This window comes from Podarcis vaucheri (assembly GCF_965113315.1).
Source record: "Podarcis vaucheri genome assembly, chromosome: 16".
In the NCBI taxonomy this organism is placed as follows: domain Eukaryota; kingdom Metazoa; phylum Chordata; class Lepidosauria; order Squamata; family Lacertidae; genus Podarcis; species Podarcis vaucheri.
The window spans coordinates 28,119,619-28,137,605 of NC_138754.1; the positions used below are offsets into that span (position 1 = coordinate 28,119,619).

Consider the following 17,987-nt stretch of genomic DNA (forward strand, 5'->3'; position numbering starts at 1 on the left):
GGCAACCTTTTGCAACGGTGGAACTGCACAGGGGCTGGTTTTAGCTTTCTTGCTTTCCGAAAGGAGATCTCCTGCAGCAGGGAAAAGGTGCACCAGCACCCCAAGGGTCAGGGCAACTTCCTGAAGTCCAGCCTTAGCACAGAGTCCTGGGACTTCACCAGCATGGCCAGCAAGGGATGTTGGGATCTGTAGTTCAACAGCCTCTGGAAGAAGGCACTTTTGTTTTAAAAACAGCAAAGCAAACACACACACAAAGAGGGAGACATCTTGCCTGCCCCAGAAGGCACAGGCTGATTTCTTTATTTAAAACTTCTTCCTGAGATGGAGCCCTCGCTCTTAAAGCCCAGCTGGGCTCAGCAACCTTTGATCCCCTCTTTTGGCCGTGAGGGAGTAGCACTGGGATAGGCAAGGCTGGTGAGGATTAGGGCCACTCACAGGGAAAGGCTGGCAGTTCTTTGGCTCATAGGGAGAAAGAGCTTTTATTTACAAGCTAAGGCATGTTCTGCTGGTCTTTGAGGGATCAAGAGGTGGCCTTGACGACAGTAGGATGGCAGTTGGCTCTCCTTAAGCCGTGCGATGGACACTCCTTCCGTATCTTGATACTTCCAGGAGCTCTTAAGCCTTAGTGTTTGCTTCTGAATGTCACTGTGTACTCAAGACATTGGAATCCAAACCACAAAGTAAGAGTTCCAGCCCCCTGATTATTCTCAGCGAGACATCTCTGGCTTGCCTGGACTTGCTCAAGATCTCTTCTCAGCTCGCTCCTCCTGTTGAGGGAAAGATGAGGAAGGGAGGCGATTAGGCCCATTTCAGACACCCCAGAGACCAGAAGCAGCATTTTGGAATCTAAAGAAGCACAAATGCATGCTCAACAGCCTTGCCTATCAGGGCAAATTCCTGCGTGGAGCGATGGATACCTTCATTATCTTCTGGAGGTCTGCCAAGGCTTCCTCATACTGTGGGAGGAGTGGCTGGAGGGATGTGTTCTTCACCAGCTGCTGCTCCAACTCAGGAAGACCGGCTTCCCTCAGCATCTTCAGAAACTTCCTCTCCTGGAAAGCAAAGGAGGAAGTGAACACCATGCTGCAGTCTAAAACCCACATTACAGAAAGTTGTGAAAGGGTCCTACTGACCAACCACCTAAATTCAGTGGAAGAGGCCCTGGGTGTGGACTGACGGGCAGCTGAGCTGGGTATCCGGCAACCAGGCAGTGTCCCTGAAGCCCACTCCCTGCTCGCCTCCGTCCTCTTCTCTGGGCCATTTTCTACCCCAGTTGCTGCCACTGAAGTCCTTGAAGCAGAGCCTGTCTGAGCCACAGGAGACCTCACTACGAGGACCTCCGTCTGTGCAAAGGCACCCAGAATGAAGCATCTGGGTTACTCCGGAGAGGGATGGGAACGTGTGGCAGCCTCTCAGCCTCCCTGCCCCACACAATAGTTCAGCCCGGACACTGAGGTCCTTCTGGTGGTTCCCTCATTACAAGAAGTGAGGTTACCCGGAACCAGACAAGAAGAAGAAGAAGAAGAAGAAGAAGAGAAGAAGAGTTTGGATTTGATATCCCGCCTTTCACTCCCCTTCAGGAGTCTCAAAGCAGCTAACATTCTCCTTTCCCTTCCTCCCCCACAACAAACACTCTGTGAGGTGAGTGGGGCTGAGAGACTTCAGAGAAGTGTGACTGGCCCAAGGTCACCCAGCAGCTGCAGGTGGAGGAGCGGAGACGCGAACCCGGTTCCCCAGATTACGAGACTACCGCTCTTAACCACTACACCACACTGGCTCTCAAGAGAACTCTCTAAGTAGTTGTGCCCACCCTGTGGAACACCCTCCATTCAGAGGTCAAGGAAAGAAGGCATCTGAAAGCAGATTTTTAATGTATGTGGTTTTATAATTTGTCAGGGGACGCAGGTGGCGCTGTGGTGTAAACCACTGAGCCTAGGGCTTGCCGATCGGAAGGTCAGCGGTCCAAATCCCTGTGGCAGGGTGAGCTCCCGTTGCTCAGTCCCTGCTCCTGCCCACCTAGCAGTTGAAAAGCAAGTCAAAGTGCAAGTAGATAAATAGGTACCACTCCAGCAGGAAGGTAAACAGCATTTCCGTGCGCTGCTCTGGTTCGCCAGAAGCGGCTTAGTCCTGACCCAGAAAAACTGTCTGCGGACAAATGTTGGCTCCCTTGGCCAGTAAAGCGAGATGAGTGCCGCAACCCCAGAGTCGTTCGTGACTGGACTTAACTGTTGGGGTCCTTTACCTTTTATAATTTGTCAGAAGCTGCCCAGAGTGGCCGGGGAGTCCCAGTCCAATGGGCAGCATATAAATAATAATAATAATTATTATTACCTGCTGTTTCAGCACCATGGTGAAGGCCAGTCCTGCTTTCCCTGCACGAGCCGTTCTGCCCACTCTGAAAAACAGAGAGAGGAAGGTTGGTCTTTTCCAGGAGGTGCCATTTCTGAGCCCCCACCCCTAAGCTACCTGGGGAAAAAGGAAACTCGTTCACATTATTTGAAAGCCTCCCTCTGAGGGAATTACCGGTGAATGTAGGTCCGGATGAACTGAGGAGCATCGTAGCTGATGACGCATTTCACTCCGCCAATGTCGATTCCTCGGGCTGTGGCGTCTGTGCTGATTAACCTGGGTGTTGAGGAGAGAAATCGCTGTCATCCCAGCAGATCTGAGCGCAGCCACTAAAGAGATGCTTGGTCCGCAAAGAAAGGGCTGGGGGCTTGTGGTGTGGTGGGTTGGGGAAGAGGCCCGGCTCGTACAGTTTCTTCTCGTGTCATGAAGAAGAGAGACATCCCAGCTAATTTATGGTGCAACTTGTCTGGGAAAAATTCATGAGCAAACGCCTAGATTCTATTTCATCGGAGCTGGGGGGAAATGGCGTTTGCCACTCGAGGAAGACTTTGGGATCAGCGTGTTAATATTTATTGCAAACAAAAGACTTTCCAGTTCTAAAAAAAAAAAAAAAAGGGAGAGCCTTACAAAGTTCACACAGAAGTATAATACTGTTTATTTTAACTCGCCTGTGGAAACAACTCAGAGGCTATTAAGAAGAAAAAGGATAACATCAAGAAGATTGGAAGATGGGACTGGTGCACATTAAAAGCAGCACAAATATGAGATGATCAGACCCTACTGAACTCAAAGCATGGAAACCCCCAACAAAATTTATAATTTGGCAAAATATTCAGATTTTATGATTTGTATTGGTATAATTTGGAATGATATGATTGGATTGTTTATTGGAAAACTTGATAAAAATTATTATAAAAAAGAAGAAGAGAGACATCCCACGAAAGGCAGGTCCTCTTCTGGCTCAACTCGACTCCCGACTGTGCCAGAAACTTCCCAGCATCCCTGCACATCTGGAGATCAAGAGGCAGCCAGTGTGTGATGTGCAACTGAGACACGAGGATGTGGCCAGCCCCCCTTGCCCTGGAAATACTCACAGCTGGATCTTCCCCTGTTCAAACTCCTTCAGTGTCAACTTCCTTTGCCTTGGATTCAGCCTGGAAGAGAACTCGGCCACGTTCACGCCGCCAAAGGCTCGAAGCAGTAGAAAGAGCCTGGGGTGGTGGAGAGAGAGAACAAAGGATGAGGATGGGGGCACAGACCAGCGGCAGAGCCCCTGCTCTGCAGGCAGAGGAAGGGGATCCCAGGATTAAGGACCAGCCCCTCCCAGGAGGGCTGCTGAGACTCCAAAGGATCCTCTGCCTCAGCAGACTGGACCAGTGCTCTGTTGGCTGTTAGGATATAGTTCCGTTCCACCTTAAAAAGGGACAGGCAGGACTATTGTGTATCACATGCCTGTTTACATCCAGCACTTGCTGGGAACTTCTGTTTGTATATAGCTTTTGTGTTACTGCTTTTTTGCTGGAGACGAAGGGAAGCAGACATGTTTTCCTCTGTTCCTGAACTATGCTGAATAAAATGCTGTACACATTTCTCTGCCTGCCTCTTCTGCTGTGAGAAGATTTACGCACTCTGCTGACAGAGCGTGCATGGGTCTCTAAACGTATCTGAGGCTCGTGTCGCTAATTGATGCTGTTCCAAGGGAGATCAGCTGCCGGCCGGTGGCTGGAGCCAGCTGGGGGCCTGCCTGATACCCCCGTCTTCCCGGCAGTATCCCAACATTGGCTTCCTATGGAAGTTCAAGCCTAGCCCGCAAAGATCCCACTACTGCACGGCCTCACCTGTGTGACGTGTCCCTGCTGTTGGTGAAGCAGAGGACGCGGGAGAACTTCAGCCGCAGCAGGAAATGCAAGAGGAAAAGGGGCTTCCAGCGCAGGTTGCAGGGCACATAGTATTGCTGTGGCGGGAGGAGGAAAGAAGTCGTTTGTGCCCTGCCCCCCAGGAGTGTTTCCTGCCCAATCCCTTTGGGAAGACGAGGAGGGTCACTTTGGGCCAAGGAACAGGACAGGCTCAAGGGCTGACACTCCTGACTCTCAAGACAATAAGAGACTGTGTCTCCAGTGAACAATTCAAGACTAGGTTAGTGTGTTTCTCGCAAAACACCCTTTTCACTTCAGAATTGACAACTTCCACTATGTTTCTAGACCACCAGTTTTCATACATTAAGCCATTTATTTATATTAATAATAAATATAATAAATATAATAAATATAATAATAATAATAATAATAATAATAATAATAATAATGTTATTATTATTTACATACCAACCTATACCTGGAGATCTCAGGTATAGATCAATCTAAAAACCACATTATATATAATCAAAATAAAAACAACCCAGTAACACCCCCCCCAAAAAAGAGGGGGGGAATCCATTATGGAGTTCCCAATTTAGAAGCAGCGACTCTTCTGCATTTGCCTCTCTGATATTCAAGTCACAAAATCACCCCCTCCCCGACAAACCACCAGGGCCGAGTCCCTAAACCGGTGACCAGCCAGCTTGCTGCCTTCTTTCTAAGTCTTCTATTATTATTTCCAATTTTTATTCTCTCTATACTACTTTGTTAGCCGCCTGAGAACATAAGCTTTGGTTGAAGACGCAAGAAAGAAATTATGCAGCCGAAGAAACGCAAACCTTTCTGTGCATTCCTGCCCTCCCAGGGACCCAAATTCTGAGCCCCCGAGCCCTACACAGAACTGCCTGGGACTTGAGGCACCTGCTGCCGCTGCCAAGGAATGGGGCCTTCTGCCTCCCCCAACCCAATTTGCCGTCCAGTCTGGAGGAAAGGGCTGGTGCCGTCCCAAAAGGGCACCTTCTCACCATTCACGCGCCCCTCGCCAAACACGCCTTCCTGGCTCTGCCAGAACCAGAGCGGCAGGTGGGCGGGCTGCCTGCAAGCCCCGCCTCTTACCGAGAGCCCCTCTGGGAGGGCGTACTTCTTCGTGGTCTCCGTTGCCTTCTCCTCCGAGGAGATGGGTGTGAAGAGGCGAGGCCGGTAGAGGCCCAGCGGCTGCAGCTTTTCGGGGTTGCGTGTCAGGGTGGCCGAGAAGAGGAGCTTCTGCAGGGGGACGTGGGGGCAGCCAGCTCTGTGTAGGGGTGCAAATACCCAGAGTGTGGGGGTCAGGTGGGACTGCTATGAGGAATTATGAAATATGGAGCAAGTCATTGGTGTCTGTGATGAAAGCATTGCGTTGACTGGGTTTGATGCATTGACAATAATTTCTGATGGAATCCCACAGCCTTTGCACCTCTGCCATTTGCTTTCTCTATGCCTGACAAGCACGTATAAGCATTCTGAAACACAGATCAGGCATCCTCAGTACATAAAGATAGTAGGTTACTTTGATGTAGTTTGTTAATCTTTAGATAGATCTTAACGCAGGTGGCGCTGTGGGTTAAACCACAGAGCCTAGGACTTGCCGATCAGAAGGTCAGCAGTTCGAATCCCCGCGACGGGGTGAACTCCTATTGTTTGGTCCCTGCTCCTGCCAACCTAGCAGTTCGAAAGCACGTCAAAGTGCAAGTAGATAAATAGGTACCGCTCCGGTGGGAAGGTAAATGGCGTTTCCGTGCGCTGCTCTGGTTCGCCAGAAGTGTCTTAGTCATGCTGGCCACATGACCCAGAAGCTGCCTGTGGACAAATGCCGGCTCCCTCGGCCTATAGAGCGAGATGAGCGCGCAACCTCAGAGTCGGTCATGACTGGACCTAAAGGTCAGGGGTCCCTTTGCCTTTTTAAGGGCCAGGAAGAGAGATCACAAGGAGATGGTAAATACTACCATCCTTCCTCTCCTGTTTATGACTTCCGGGGTTTTGCTGAATGCATTCCTCCTTTTATTCCTATTTTATTTACTCTGGACTACTATGCATGCTCAAGTAGGAAATAGTTTCTTTGTAGTTTTAACTTGAACTTCGTCCCACGTGGGGTTTTTGAAATGCTCAGAGTAAACCTGATTGGTTCTTACGAACACTGTGTAAAAAGTTCTTTTGTGAATAAAACGACCTGGGCCAAGGGGTGGAGAGGAATTATTACTGGCACTCCTCCCAGAGCCTTGCTGGTCAAGCCTCAGGTGTATTTTATTAATCAGAGTCCAATCCTTCCTTGCTTTGGTAACACTACAGCAAAAAAAGCAAAAGGCACTGGGTGGGATAGGCCTCCCGACCCAAACACAAGCAAATGAGGGGCTTTTCCAGTGCCCCTCTGTTCCCCACCCCCTGGAACCACACACACCGTTCTCAGGCCAGCTGCTTGGTATTCAGGGGTTTGGGACCCACAAGGCGACCTTTGGGGTCACATTCCCGGCAAAGGAACCCCCCACAACACAGTGGGCAGTTTCTGCACAAGGCCTGACTCCCAGGAGGAGCTGACTGTGCTTCCAGGAGCCAGAAGGGGTCCTCTGCTGATCCGTCCCACCACTTCCCACCCTGCCCTGCCGTTTCCCTTCTCATTCTCCTCTCCGGTGCGGCTGGTGTACCTGGCTGCCGTGAGAGGCCCCTGCTCTGCCCTCCTGAACAGCTGTGGGGTGCCAGAGCCCTCTTCCACCGCTGAATGAGCTGCCACCACCACCTGCCGCAGCCAGTCCTGGTGCATGTTGTCAATCATGCGATCGGCTTCGTCAATTATCTGCGCTCATGGGCAAAAGAGAGGCAGTCAGGGGAGGCTCATGACGTCTGGCACTGCAGAGAGCTTCACAGCCGTAGCTGGCATTGCCTTGCCAAGGTCTGCTGGGAGGGGGGAGATGAAGGGGGGGGCAGCGTTTTGAGGGTGGGGTCCCGTTGCCTTTACATTCGTGGTGGAGCTGCGTGTGACTGGGAGCCCAGCCTGCAGGGAGGAGAGCCTCAAAGCAGGGCCAGCGAGAGAGGCACTTTCATCCAGGAAGCAGCTGGCTGAATCATGCATTAAAGAATGGACATGTGCGGGAGAAGGAAGCAATGCAAGTTATAAGGCTATTATAGGTCACATTTTATGTAACAGGGACACCGTGTCACAGTCCACTACCCCAACCCCTTATATCAGCGGTTCCCTAACTTTCCCCACCCACCGCCCCCTTGGTTCCATAAACTCATCTCCTGTGTCCCCTACCCTACAAAAGGCATTCAGAATACAGTGGCACCTCGGTTCTCAAACATCTCCGTTGTCGGACATTTCAAAACCCGAATGCCGAAAACCCGGAAGTAAATGCTTCCATTTTCGAACATGCCTCAGAAGTCAAACGGCTTCCGCTGGGTGCTTTTCCATTTTCTCAATTCCATTTGCAGCCAGCCTTTTACGCCTCGGTTTTCGGACGTTTCGGAAGTCGAACGGTCTTCTGGAATGGATTACGTTCGAGAACCGAGGTACCACTGTAGCAGTTTGCATGACCCTCTATGGAAGGTAATAGCACAATAAAATTCAAAACAGCAACAATTAATTGCACATCTATTCAAAATCCAGTTAAAACGTGATTCAGCAAAACTGATGAACCTGACCCACTGATGCCAGCTTTTTAAAAGTAATTTACCCCTGCCTCTAAGTAAGCGTGCCCCAACCTTGGGCCTCCAGCTGCTTTTGGACTACAGTTCCCATCATCCCTGACCACTGGTCTTGCTAGCGAGGGATGATGGGAGTTGTAGTCCAAAATCAGCTGGAGGCCCAAGGTTGGGGAACACTGCTCTAAGTGTCCCTCTAGGTAATTCCCTCCCCCGGGGGGCAGGAATGCCCACTTTGGAAGCCGTTGCCTTATAAGGGCCCTTCCAGCCACAACACTGCATGTGATGCAATCCCCAAACATGGGGGCGGGGGGAGAGGGATTCCTCTCACCAGGAAGCGAAGTTCTTTCAGGCTGAACTGGGGGCTCTGCTGAAGATGATCTACGAGGCGCCCAGGAGTGGCCACGACAATGTCTGCCAGGCTGCGAAATCCCATCAGCCTGGAAAAAGAAGCACCAGAACAGGCAGTGAAGAGGAGTGTGATTTACGGAGAAGCAGCAGCACCAGACAACCTCCCACTTGCGCCCATTGCTAAGGAAGATGGAGGCCTCTACTACAGCAGCAAGAATACTCATCGCAAAGCATTGGAAGACTCAAGATCTACCCACCCTGGAAGAATGGCAGATGAAGGTGATAGACTATATGACATTGGCTGAAATGACCGGCAGAATCCGCGATCAGGGGAAAGAGACGGCGGTTGAAGATTGGAAGAAATTCAAAATTTATCTTAAGAAATATTACAAAATTGACGAATGCTAAAATGTTGAGGTTTTTAGAAAGAAAAGGAGATTACAGCGAAAAAAGATTAAGTAAAAGAAAAGAATAAATAAGGGACAAATTTGATAAAATTAAGTTTAGGATTTGCTGAAATAATTTTGGAAATTGGGATGTAGAAAGGGGAGGTTTGGGGGAGTCAGAGAAGTGAGGTTTATGAAAAAAGGATATGAAATTATACATGTTTGTTTGTTTCTTTATTTGTTTGTATTGTCTATAAAAAGTTTTGTAAAACCAATAAAAAATATATATAAAAAAAGAAGATGGAGGCCTCTGCTGCTGCTGCTGCTGTGCCACCTCTGGGCTCGGCTTCCTGGGCCAAGACGCAAGGAGGAGGTTGGCGTGCAAAGCCAAACGAAGAGAAGGTGAACTTACGTCTCCTCAGCGAGCGACTCCTGCTCCTTGGCAAACGATTTCTGCCCGGTGAGCTGGACTACTTTCAGCCCCGTCCCGTCAGTGTAAATGTTGAATACTTTAGTCACCTGTGGAGAGGAGAGAATCAGTGGCCTAGAGGGAACAGGGCTGCCTCTCAGGAGCAGCAAGGCACAAAACACACCTTCAGGGCCAAACTTGAGGCAAGAAGAGCAAAGAAGAAGAAGAAGAAGAAGAAGAAGAAGAAGAAGAAGAAGAGTTTGGATTTGATATCCCGCCTTTCACTCCCCTTCAGGAGTCTCAAAGCGGCTAACATTCTCCTTTCCCTTCCTCCCCCACAACAAACACTCTGTGAGGTGAGTGGGGCTGAGAGACTTCACAGAAGTGTGACTGGCCCAAGGTCTCCCAGCAGCTGCATGTGGAGGAGCGGAGATGCGAACCCAGTTCCCCAGATTACGTGACTACCGCTCTTAACCACTACACCACACTGGCTCTCAAAGGCAAAAATCCGGCTCTTGACAGCTCCCAAAATGCTCGGTCCTTTGCACTTCTGACACGTGGCAAAGGGTTCAGCAGGGCCCTTCTCTTGTGTTGGTGCTTCTACTTACAGAGCCTAATAGATGCTTCTGCAACAGCTCCCCCCCCCCGAAGGCAGGAAGGTAATGGGCCTTCCCTGACTGGTATTCTGAGGTAGACTGCTTCTGAACCCAGAGGTTCTATTTAGCCATCCTGCCTAGTACGTGGAGACAGGCCTCGGCTACTCTGTGAATTCCCTCTCATCTGAGCCAGTGCCTGGTGAGGCTCACAGCTTCTGGGGGCAGTACTGTGGACTGTGAGAGTTAAAAATTTATACCTATCTTTATTTGCCAGTCTTGAATTTACCGCTGATCCCTTCAACTGGGGGAATCTTGATTTCTAGCATTATGAGGGAGGGAGAGAAGGGTATAAAGGCTAAACTTATGCAGCGAGTATTTGTAAGGGGGGTGGCAGTATAAAATCTGAAGAACAAGACTGTGCAGTACTGTTAAGCCAGTCTAATCACTTATACAGTGGTACCTCTGGATGCGAACGGGATCCGTTCCGGAGCCCAGGGTGCAACCTGAAGCGAACGTAAGATGCGACTGCACATCTGCGCATGTCGCATTTTGCCGCTTCTGCGCATGACGTCATTTTGAGCGTCTGCGCATGCACAAGCGGCGAAACCCGGAAGTAACGTGCTCTGTTACTTCCGGGTCGCCGCAGAACGCAAACCCGAAAATATTTAATCTGAAGCGTATTCGCCCTGACGTATGACTGTAAACTAGTTAACGCATTCCTGGGGCTGACCACACATCCTACAAATTGGAGAATCCAATTGGGATGAACTCACAGCTGGAGTCCAAAGTCCCCCACCCCACCAACAAATCTCTCCTCAGTAACACACCTGCTGGGCTAGTTCCTTGGTGGGCAGGACGGCCAGAGCTCGTACTCGGCAGACGACTCGGTCTAACAGAGCCTGAAAATACAAAGGCCAGCGATCAGGAAGAGATGGGTGTCTCCTGCTCCTCAGTCTACACGAATGGGTGTGGGAAAAGCAACCAAGAGAGCTAAATGGACACACAGTCGATTTGAGTCACATCCCCCTGTGCCCCAAGTGCTGGGGGATCCTTTGAGACAGTGCTTTCCAAATTCACCAGCCTGATACTACTCCTTGTACGCAAAAGTCTTAAAGCAGCCCACACTGGGTTGCACAACAGGAGGGTATTTTGGCACAGAACACACACCAGCCAGCAGCTCTCCGCTTCGCCCAAAACTCACCTGCACCACCGGAATGACAAAGGCAAGGGTCTTGCCACTGCCGGTAGGGGCCGAGACGCAGATATCACTGGGCTGGTAGCCACCTCTCCCGGCCAAAAAACCGCTTTCCAAGATGGCTGGAATCACCTCGGCCTGAACTGAAGAAAAAGAGCAGGCAGGATCAGCACATACCCCAATAACATCCCCCCCACTGCTTAAAGGGTAAGGAAGAGGGCAAGGGGTATGGGAGAGGTTTCAAGGCGGTTTTGGAATTTGTATACTACTTTCTTTCTTTTTTTTAATGATATTTATTGAAACAAAATATTTTTTTAAAAAAATACACAAAAAAGACAAGATTACAAAAAACAAAAAAACAAAACAGAAACATGAGAAGAAAAATAAAAAATAAAACCATCATTATCAAATTCTCCAATTTCCATTACCTTCTTTCCATGACCTCCTCCTCCTCCCATCTCTTGTATCTTGATTAATAATTGTCACAGCAAATCCTTTCCATAATTCATAATATTTTATCATTACATTTTATCTTATAAAGACGACCTTAGAGCTTAAAACTTAAATCTTTTTTACCAACTTCTCATAACCATTACCTTTTTGCCTAATTCTTTAAACATTTTAACAAGAGCCAAGTAATTTCATTTCAACATTTCCCCAACATTCATAACACATTTCTAGTAATACAAAAAAAGTACAATAGAATTTGTATACTACTTTCTCTCCTGCCAAGGATTTGGTGGCCACCAGCAAGAAAACCGAGCCATCTTTCTCTTTTGCCTACACTTTTTCACCTTCCAAATGTTTATACGCTTCACATTCCATCAATGAATCCACTTTTAAGTCTTCTCTCCAGCTCTGTCAACTCTAGCCTAGCCTCACCATACAAGAGAGAGAGCTTGGAATTGCCATCATTATCATTATCATTATTAATTTGTATACCGCCTTTCTATCTTACAATACTCAAGGCGGTTTACAAGCTGAAGAAACAAAAAATGTACATCTTATAGCAATATAATGCAATACAAAAATGCCATAATAAAACATAACTTTAAAATGGGCAACCTCCATCGAAAGAGTAACATTCAACAATCATTAGAATCGTATAAAATAATAATATCAACATATAAAAGTTAAACAGAAATCCACTCAACAGTTACAATAATATCTAAACTATAATCAATAAAACAACAGCAAGCCACAGTACATAATACAATCCACATTGAGAAGCAGAGGGTGGGCCAAGGCAGGTGGAAGGAGGGCTTGCCTGATGGAGTCTTTCGCCTCACAGTTCTTCCTCCAGGAACAGCTCCCTTATGAGAAGTGGAGGGGGAGTGGTCCTATGGAAAGTATTTGTGGGCACTCAGGTGTCTTGGGGAATCATTACTGGAGCACCCAGAACAAAGGTCCAGGGGCAGAAGCTGGCTCATTTATTTCTGGGCAGAATTTGTTTAACAGGGTGTCGTGAAGAATACCCACAGCCCTCTGGCTCCTTTGCACCAGAGTTCTGAGAAAGGTGGGGTTGCTTCTCTCTCATCACATGCGAATGGATCCACACACTTGAGGTGGAACTTGCTGTGGGATGAGAGATGCAGGTCCACGTTTACATCTAGGTATTTCATTGACATTCTAGCCTAGCTAAATAATTTGCTGTGGATAAAACTGTGCTTCCTCAGTTTGACACCACATCAAACACTGCAGAGGTTACAACTGAAGCACCGATGGGAGCGACTCCCACCAACATTCATTTAAAGAGCAGAGGTCCCTGTCTTCTAAGCACTAACCATTCACATCCATCCATCCATCTCCCAAACTCTGGCCATCTTCTAAATATGGGTTTAAAAGCATGGAAGAGGAAAAATTTTCCCACTATGATGATACCTGGAAACAAAGACTCTATTCCATTTGCTTGCAGTTTCTTCCTCAATTTTGGATGGATTACTGGAACGTCTTGGAGTGGGACAACGTTCTCTTTGATCCGCCTCTGGACCAGCTTAGGTTCAGCCAGCCAGCGTGGCAGAAGAGGCTCCACCTGGAAATGACAGGCGCACATGTGATGGTGGAACTGTGGACTCAAGAGAACTGCAGGCACACACACCTCTGTCCCGACAAGATGCCACAAGGAACACTGCCACTCCAGCCTCAGGACAAATCAGGCCCAATGTTCCAGCTGAAAGGTTTTGCTTCCATGGAATCTCCCTCTATTGAGCTTCAACAAGGCTTGGTCCCCGTTGTCGAAAAAGAGAGGAAACTAATGGGGTAAAGGAATTAAAAGGGTGCTATGCTCAAGCACCAAACTAAGGCTTTGATGGCTCTGTGATATGAAGCAAGCTATACATTTGTTTATTATTAATATTAACATTAGCGGTGGGGAGGGGGATATCTGCAGCCCTCCAGCTGTTGTTGGATTCCAGCCCCCATCAGTCACAGCCGTCATGACCAATGTTCAGGGATGATCGGAGTTGTAGTTTAGCATCATCTAGGGAGCGCCACAGGTTTCCAATCCCTGCATTGAACAGATAGCCAAACCCAGCCGTCACCTTGACCCTCCAAGTGTTGCTTCAGTAAGGAAGCAACCCTGACCTCATCGCAGAGCAGTGTGGCTGAGCCTTTGACAAAGACTGGGAGCAAAGCATGTTGATAACAGACTATTGGCTCAAGACTTAAGTGAGCTACCTTCTTCTTCTGCGCTGCCTTCAAAACCCAGTCACCAAGAACGATTGTGTTGGGAGGTGGGGGGGTTTCCTTTGGAACCTGTGGTGACTTCAGCATCTGCTCCTTTTCACCATGGCTCTCATTTGCTCTGGCTTCTGCGCCATCCTCCCTCTCTCCTGCTGAGCCATCATCTTCTAGTTGGCTTGCTAACTTAATTTCACTTCCTGGTAAAAGCAACATGAACATGACAAATGATTTGAGTTTAAGAAAAAGGTGTGCTTATGGCATTTTCAAAAAAAGAGGAAAAGGTGAGCTGGGGGTGGGGGGAATGGTTGGGCCCAAGGTGGGAAAGGGCCCAAAAGTGCACAGAAAGCAGTCTGTCCCATTCCCCCCCCCCCCGCTCATCCCACCCCTCCTAGTGCCAATCAACAGAGCCAAAGAAGCAGGCAGCTGCTCACTTTATAGCAAGTGGGAGTCTCAAGGAGAGAAGTGAGGGCTTATCCATACCAGCAGCTGCTCACACAAGAGGCAAGTGAAGCTGGGAGAAAGTGATTCATGAGAGACACAACAGGAGTTTTGCTGTACACACCACACTGGGGGAGCAGAAATCCCTACTGATGGCTTCTCTTGAAGAGATATGGTGTTATTACTGAATACGGTAAGCCACTCTGGGAGTCTTTCTCAGATGAAGAGTAGGCCAAAAATACTTTGAATAAAAAACAAACCCTTCCTGTATTATGATTCTCATTAGGAAGCTGCCTTAGACTGCGTCAGACCACTAGGGTCTGTCTAGCTCAGTTTTGTCTACAATGAGTATGAGGAACCTTTGGTCCTTGAGATATTGCTGAACTACAACTCCCATCATCCCTGGCCATGCTACCTAGGGCTGCTGGGAGGTTGTAGTCTTGCAACATCTGGAAGTTCAGAATTTTCCCACTCCTCATTTACACTGACTGGCAGAGGCCCCCCAGACAGAGGACACCCCCAGCCCTACCAGGATATTGCAGACTGAACCTGGAACCTTCTGCATGCAAAGCAGCTGCTCTACTGCTGAACCACAGCCCTTCCCTTCATTCCGGAAGTCAGAGCCAATCTTTATGGTACACATTTATTCTTAGACTGTGCCTTCCTATCTCTAAAAGATGAGCATCACTGGCCTGATTTGGGGGGGTGTGTGTGGCCCGAGCAGATACTATCATATTGTTGACTGAGCACTGCCCAGAAACAATGGAGACTGAATGTAGCTCCCAGTTTCCACCCACAATTTATTTTACCTTCCCCTCCATCAGTCCTTCCTTGTGGTGTCTTTGATTCCTTTCTGCTTGTTTTACTTCTTCTTGGACTAAGATCATCGTCTTTCTCTTCCACGCCTTCACCCCCTTCAGTGGATAATTTCTTCTTTCTCTTTCTATGGCCTTCAGTAAAAGGGGATTCCTCACTTTGCTTCCTCTTTTTGGATTTCTGCTTTGCTTCCTTCTCCAAGTCCATGTCAGGCATTTCATTATCTGGTCCACTTTCTGCAGGCATGTGATCATCCTGCTGCTGCCTTTGCTGCTGTCGAGCTCTTACCCGTTCCTTCAGCCGTTGCAGGAGCACTTGCGAGTGGTCTTTGAGGTCACTGTCTTCATCACCAAGATACCTGTGGATTTCACAATGGTTTCAGTACTCCACTAACAAGGGTTTTCTTTGGTGGCAGCACCCCAAGAGTGGAACTCTCCCCCCCCAAAAAAAGTTAAATTGGGCACCTTCATTTTTTATTTTTAGCTGGGTGGTTAAGACATACTGCTTTGCTGTATTTTAACTTTTGCCTATTCACTCTTATCCATTTGAAAACCACAGTAGTGGTGTGGACCAGGGGAAATTTCTGGAACACTTTGGGAGATTGCCAGAGCATGGATAATACATGGGAGGGTGGGGTGAGCTCTGACTGACCACAGCCCTGCAAAGTAGACCAGTGGTGTTATAATCATAGTACTGCATGGGGGCAGGAGAGATGCTGAGAGAAATTAGCTATAACAACACTGGGCTACACTACAAAGGCTTAGTCTCCTGCCATATTAGTTTATTAAATATTTTTTTAAAAAAAGAAACACAATTGGAGGAGTGCTGTGAAGATGACTGTAGCCAGAGAACAGCAAAAAGGTGATTAAATGCCTTCATAATTTATGGTGGTGGGAATTCTTATGCACAATTCTGATTAAAAAAAGAGCCTGAAATGAGTTAATCACTTCTTTCCCAATGCCGCTACTGACACCGACTTAACAGCGGCCTGCTGTTCCATATACCACAATGCCTTAAGGACCAAGGACAGGGTTATTCATTTATTGGGCTGTTGTTTTTATTTTGATTCATGTATTTATGGTTTTATATTCTGATTTTATTCTGTGAACCGCCCCGAGACCTGTGGTTATAGGGCGGTATATAAATTCAATAACAACAACATCCCATATGAACTGACCAACAACAACCCATATGAACTGACCCGAACCCTGCAATCATCCCGAGGCCCTTCTTCATGTGCCCCCTCCACGAGAAGTCTGAAAGGTGGCGACACAAGAACAGGCCTTTTCTGTGGTGGCTCCCCACTTGTGGAACGCTCTCCCCTGGGAGGCTCACCTGAGGCCTTCATTACATATCTTCAGGAACCGGGCAAAAACACTCCTCCATAACGAGGACTTTGGCTGATTTAGTAAGTTTATGGCCTTTTAAATGTATTGAGGGTGGGGCTATTGGCTGGTTCTTTGATTATGCATCTGCGCTCTCTTTTTTGTATGATTGCATTGTAAACCGCCCTGCGATCTTCGGATGAAGAGGGTAAATAATAGTACAGTGGTACCTCGGGTTACATACGCTTCAGGTTACAGACTCCGCTAACCCAGAAATAGTCTTTCAGGTTAAGAACTTTGCTTCAGGATGAGAACAGAAATCGTGCTCCAGCGGCGCAGCAGCAGCAAGAGGCCCCATTAGTTAAAGTGGTGCTTCAGGTTAAGAACAGTTTCAGGTTAAGAACGGACCTCCAGAACGAATTAAGTACTTAACCCGAGGTACCACTGTAATGATGCTGATGCTGCCAGCCGCGCCTCCAAGTGCTTTGAGGGGCTGCAGTGGAAATCATCCTTGCCGCCACCGCTGTCATGTGACCACGAAGCCCCTTTCCCACTCACAACTGGGATCGAATTTCAAGCCAAACATCCACATTCGCCCGCAGCCCAAGCGGCAGCGAAGCCTCCTCCCTCGCGGTCCCGCCCGGGGCTCGGTCGCGGAAGCCTCAGCGCCGCCCGGACCCGAACCAGGCAGCCGCGGGCCGCATGTCCGGCCCCCTTCTCACCTGTGGACGACGAAGAGCGCCATGCCTGCTCTTTTCCCTCCGCCGGCGCCTAGCGATGAACGCCGACGTCGTCCCTCAACGATTACGACAGGTGGCCAATCAGGGCCGAGGTATGCAGATGAGGCGCGCCGTCTCGTGGCCGGCCTGAACTCGGTTCCTGTCGCTGCCGAGTGACGCAATCCCCGCGCTGGCCAATGTCGGGCGACGGCGCTCTCCCCATTCACAACTGGCAGCGCGGGAGGCCGGCGTGGAGAGAGAGGCGCGCGGGAAAGGGGCTCCCGCGGGAATCCGCTCCCGCCAGGAGTAAGGGCAGCCCTAAGGGAACTTGGGCGAATTCGAGGAGGGGGCAAAGGAGGGGAGGGGCCCTTTTGAGCCTTCCGGGGGAGGTGTTTAGTCAGTGCGACATAACAGTGGTCATGATGTGTGGATGCCCAATTATCGTCTTCCAAAGCAACTGCTCTATTCCGAACTTTAAAATGGAAAGCGTAATGCTGGTGGTCAACAAGAGGTTTAAAGACGCTCTCAAGGCAAATCTAAAAAAATGTAGTACAGTATAGTGGTACCTCGGGTTACATACGCTTCAGGTTACAGACTCCACTAACCCAGAAACAGTACCTCGGGTTAAGAGCTTTGCTTCAGGATGAGAACAGAAATCGTGCTCCGGTGGCGCAGCAGCAGCAGTGGGAGGCCCCATTAGCTAAAGTGGTGCTTCAGGTTAAGAACAGTTTCAGGTGAAGAATGGACCTCCAGAAGGAATTAAGTACTTAACCCGAGGTACCACTGTATAGACACCAACAACTGGGAAACACTGGCCTGCGAGCTCTCCAGTTGGAGAACAGCCTTACCAAAGTTGTCATGGGCTTTGAAGACGCTTGAACTCAGGATGAAAGGGAGAAACGCGCTCAGAGGAAGGCATGTTTGGCAAACTCTCACCGTGATCGACTCTCACCTGGAAACTTATGTCCCAACTGTGGAAGGACGTGTGGATCCAGAATTGACCTCCACAGTCACTTATGGACTCACAGTTAAAACCGTGTTTATGGAAATCTTTCTTGGGTACAAGTGATCGGCAAAGAAGCAGCAGCAGCATCTATTTAGCCAGTGTGAGAACAGGAATGCAGGACGTTTTGTGTTTGCTTTGGAAGGTCAGCTAAGCATTACAGGAGTCGAGGCACTTACCGGTCACATCC

The 17,987-nt window shown here is 48.8% G+C and overlaps 1 protein-coding gene across 1 annotated transcript; it reads right to left on the minus strand.

The window, feature by feature from the left end:
• Positions 1 to 261: 261 nt before the first annotated feature.
• On the minus strand, positions 262 to 16,865 carry DDX51 (DEAD-box helicase 51). Its single transcript, XM_082203190.1, has 16 exons — positions 16,798 to 16,865; positions 14,744 to 15,108; positions 13,491 to 13,693; positions 12,696 to 12,846; positions 10,821 to 10,957; positions 10,447 to 10,518; positions 9,027 to 9,133; positions 8,209 to 8,317; positions 6,884 to 7,032; positions 5,322 to 5,496; positions 4,188 to 4,303; positions 3,444 to 3,560; positions 2,524 to 2,625; positions 2,332 to 2,395; positions 918 to 1,052; positions 262 to 767 (listed from the first exon to the last, which is right to left on the minus strand). Exons 1-16 carry the CDS (start codon positions 16,818 to 16,820, stop codon positions 741 to 743), a joined length of 2,052 nt encoding a protein of 683 aa, XP_082059316.1. The 5' UTR covers positions 16,821 to 16,865; the 3' UTR covers positions 262 to 740.
• Between the last annotated feature and the right edge of the window lie 1,122 nt (positions 16,866 to 17,987).

Excerpts from the sequence above, each read along its gene's own strand:
- DDX51 (XM_082203190.1), bottom strand. The coding sequence starts at position 16,820 with ATGGCGCTCTTCGTCGTCCACAG. Across the intron at positions 2,626-3,443 it reads GAACAGGGGAAGATCCAGCT|GTTAATCAGCACAGACGCCA; the intron begins GTGAGTATTTCC and ends CTCAACACCCAG. Across the intron at positions 1,053-2,331 it reads CCATGGTGCTGAAACAGCAG|GAGAGGAAGTTTCTGAAGAT; the intron begins GTAATAATAATT and ends TTTGCTTTCCAG.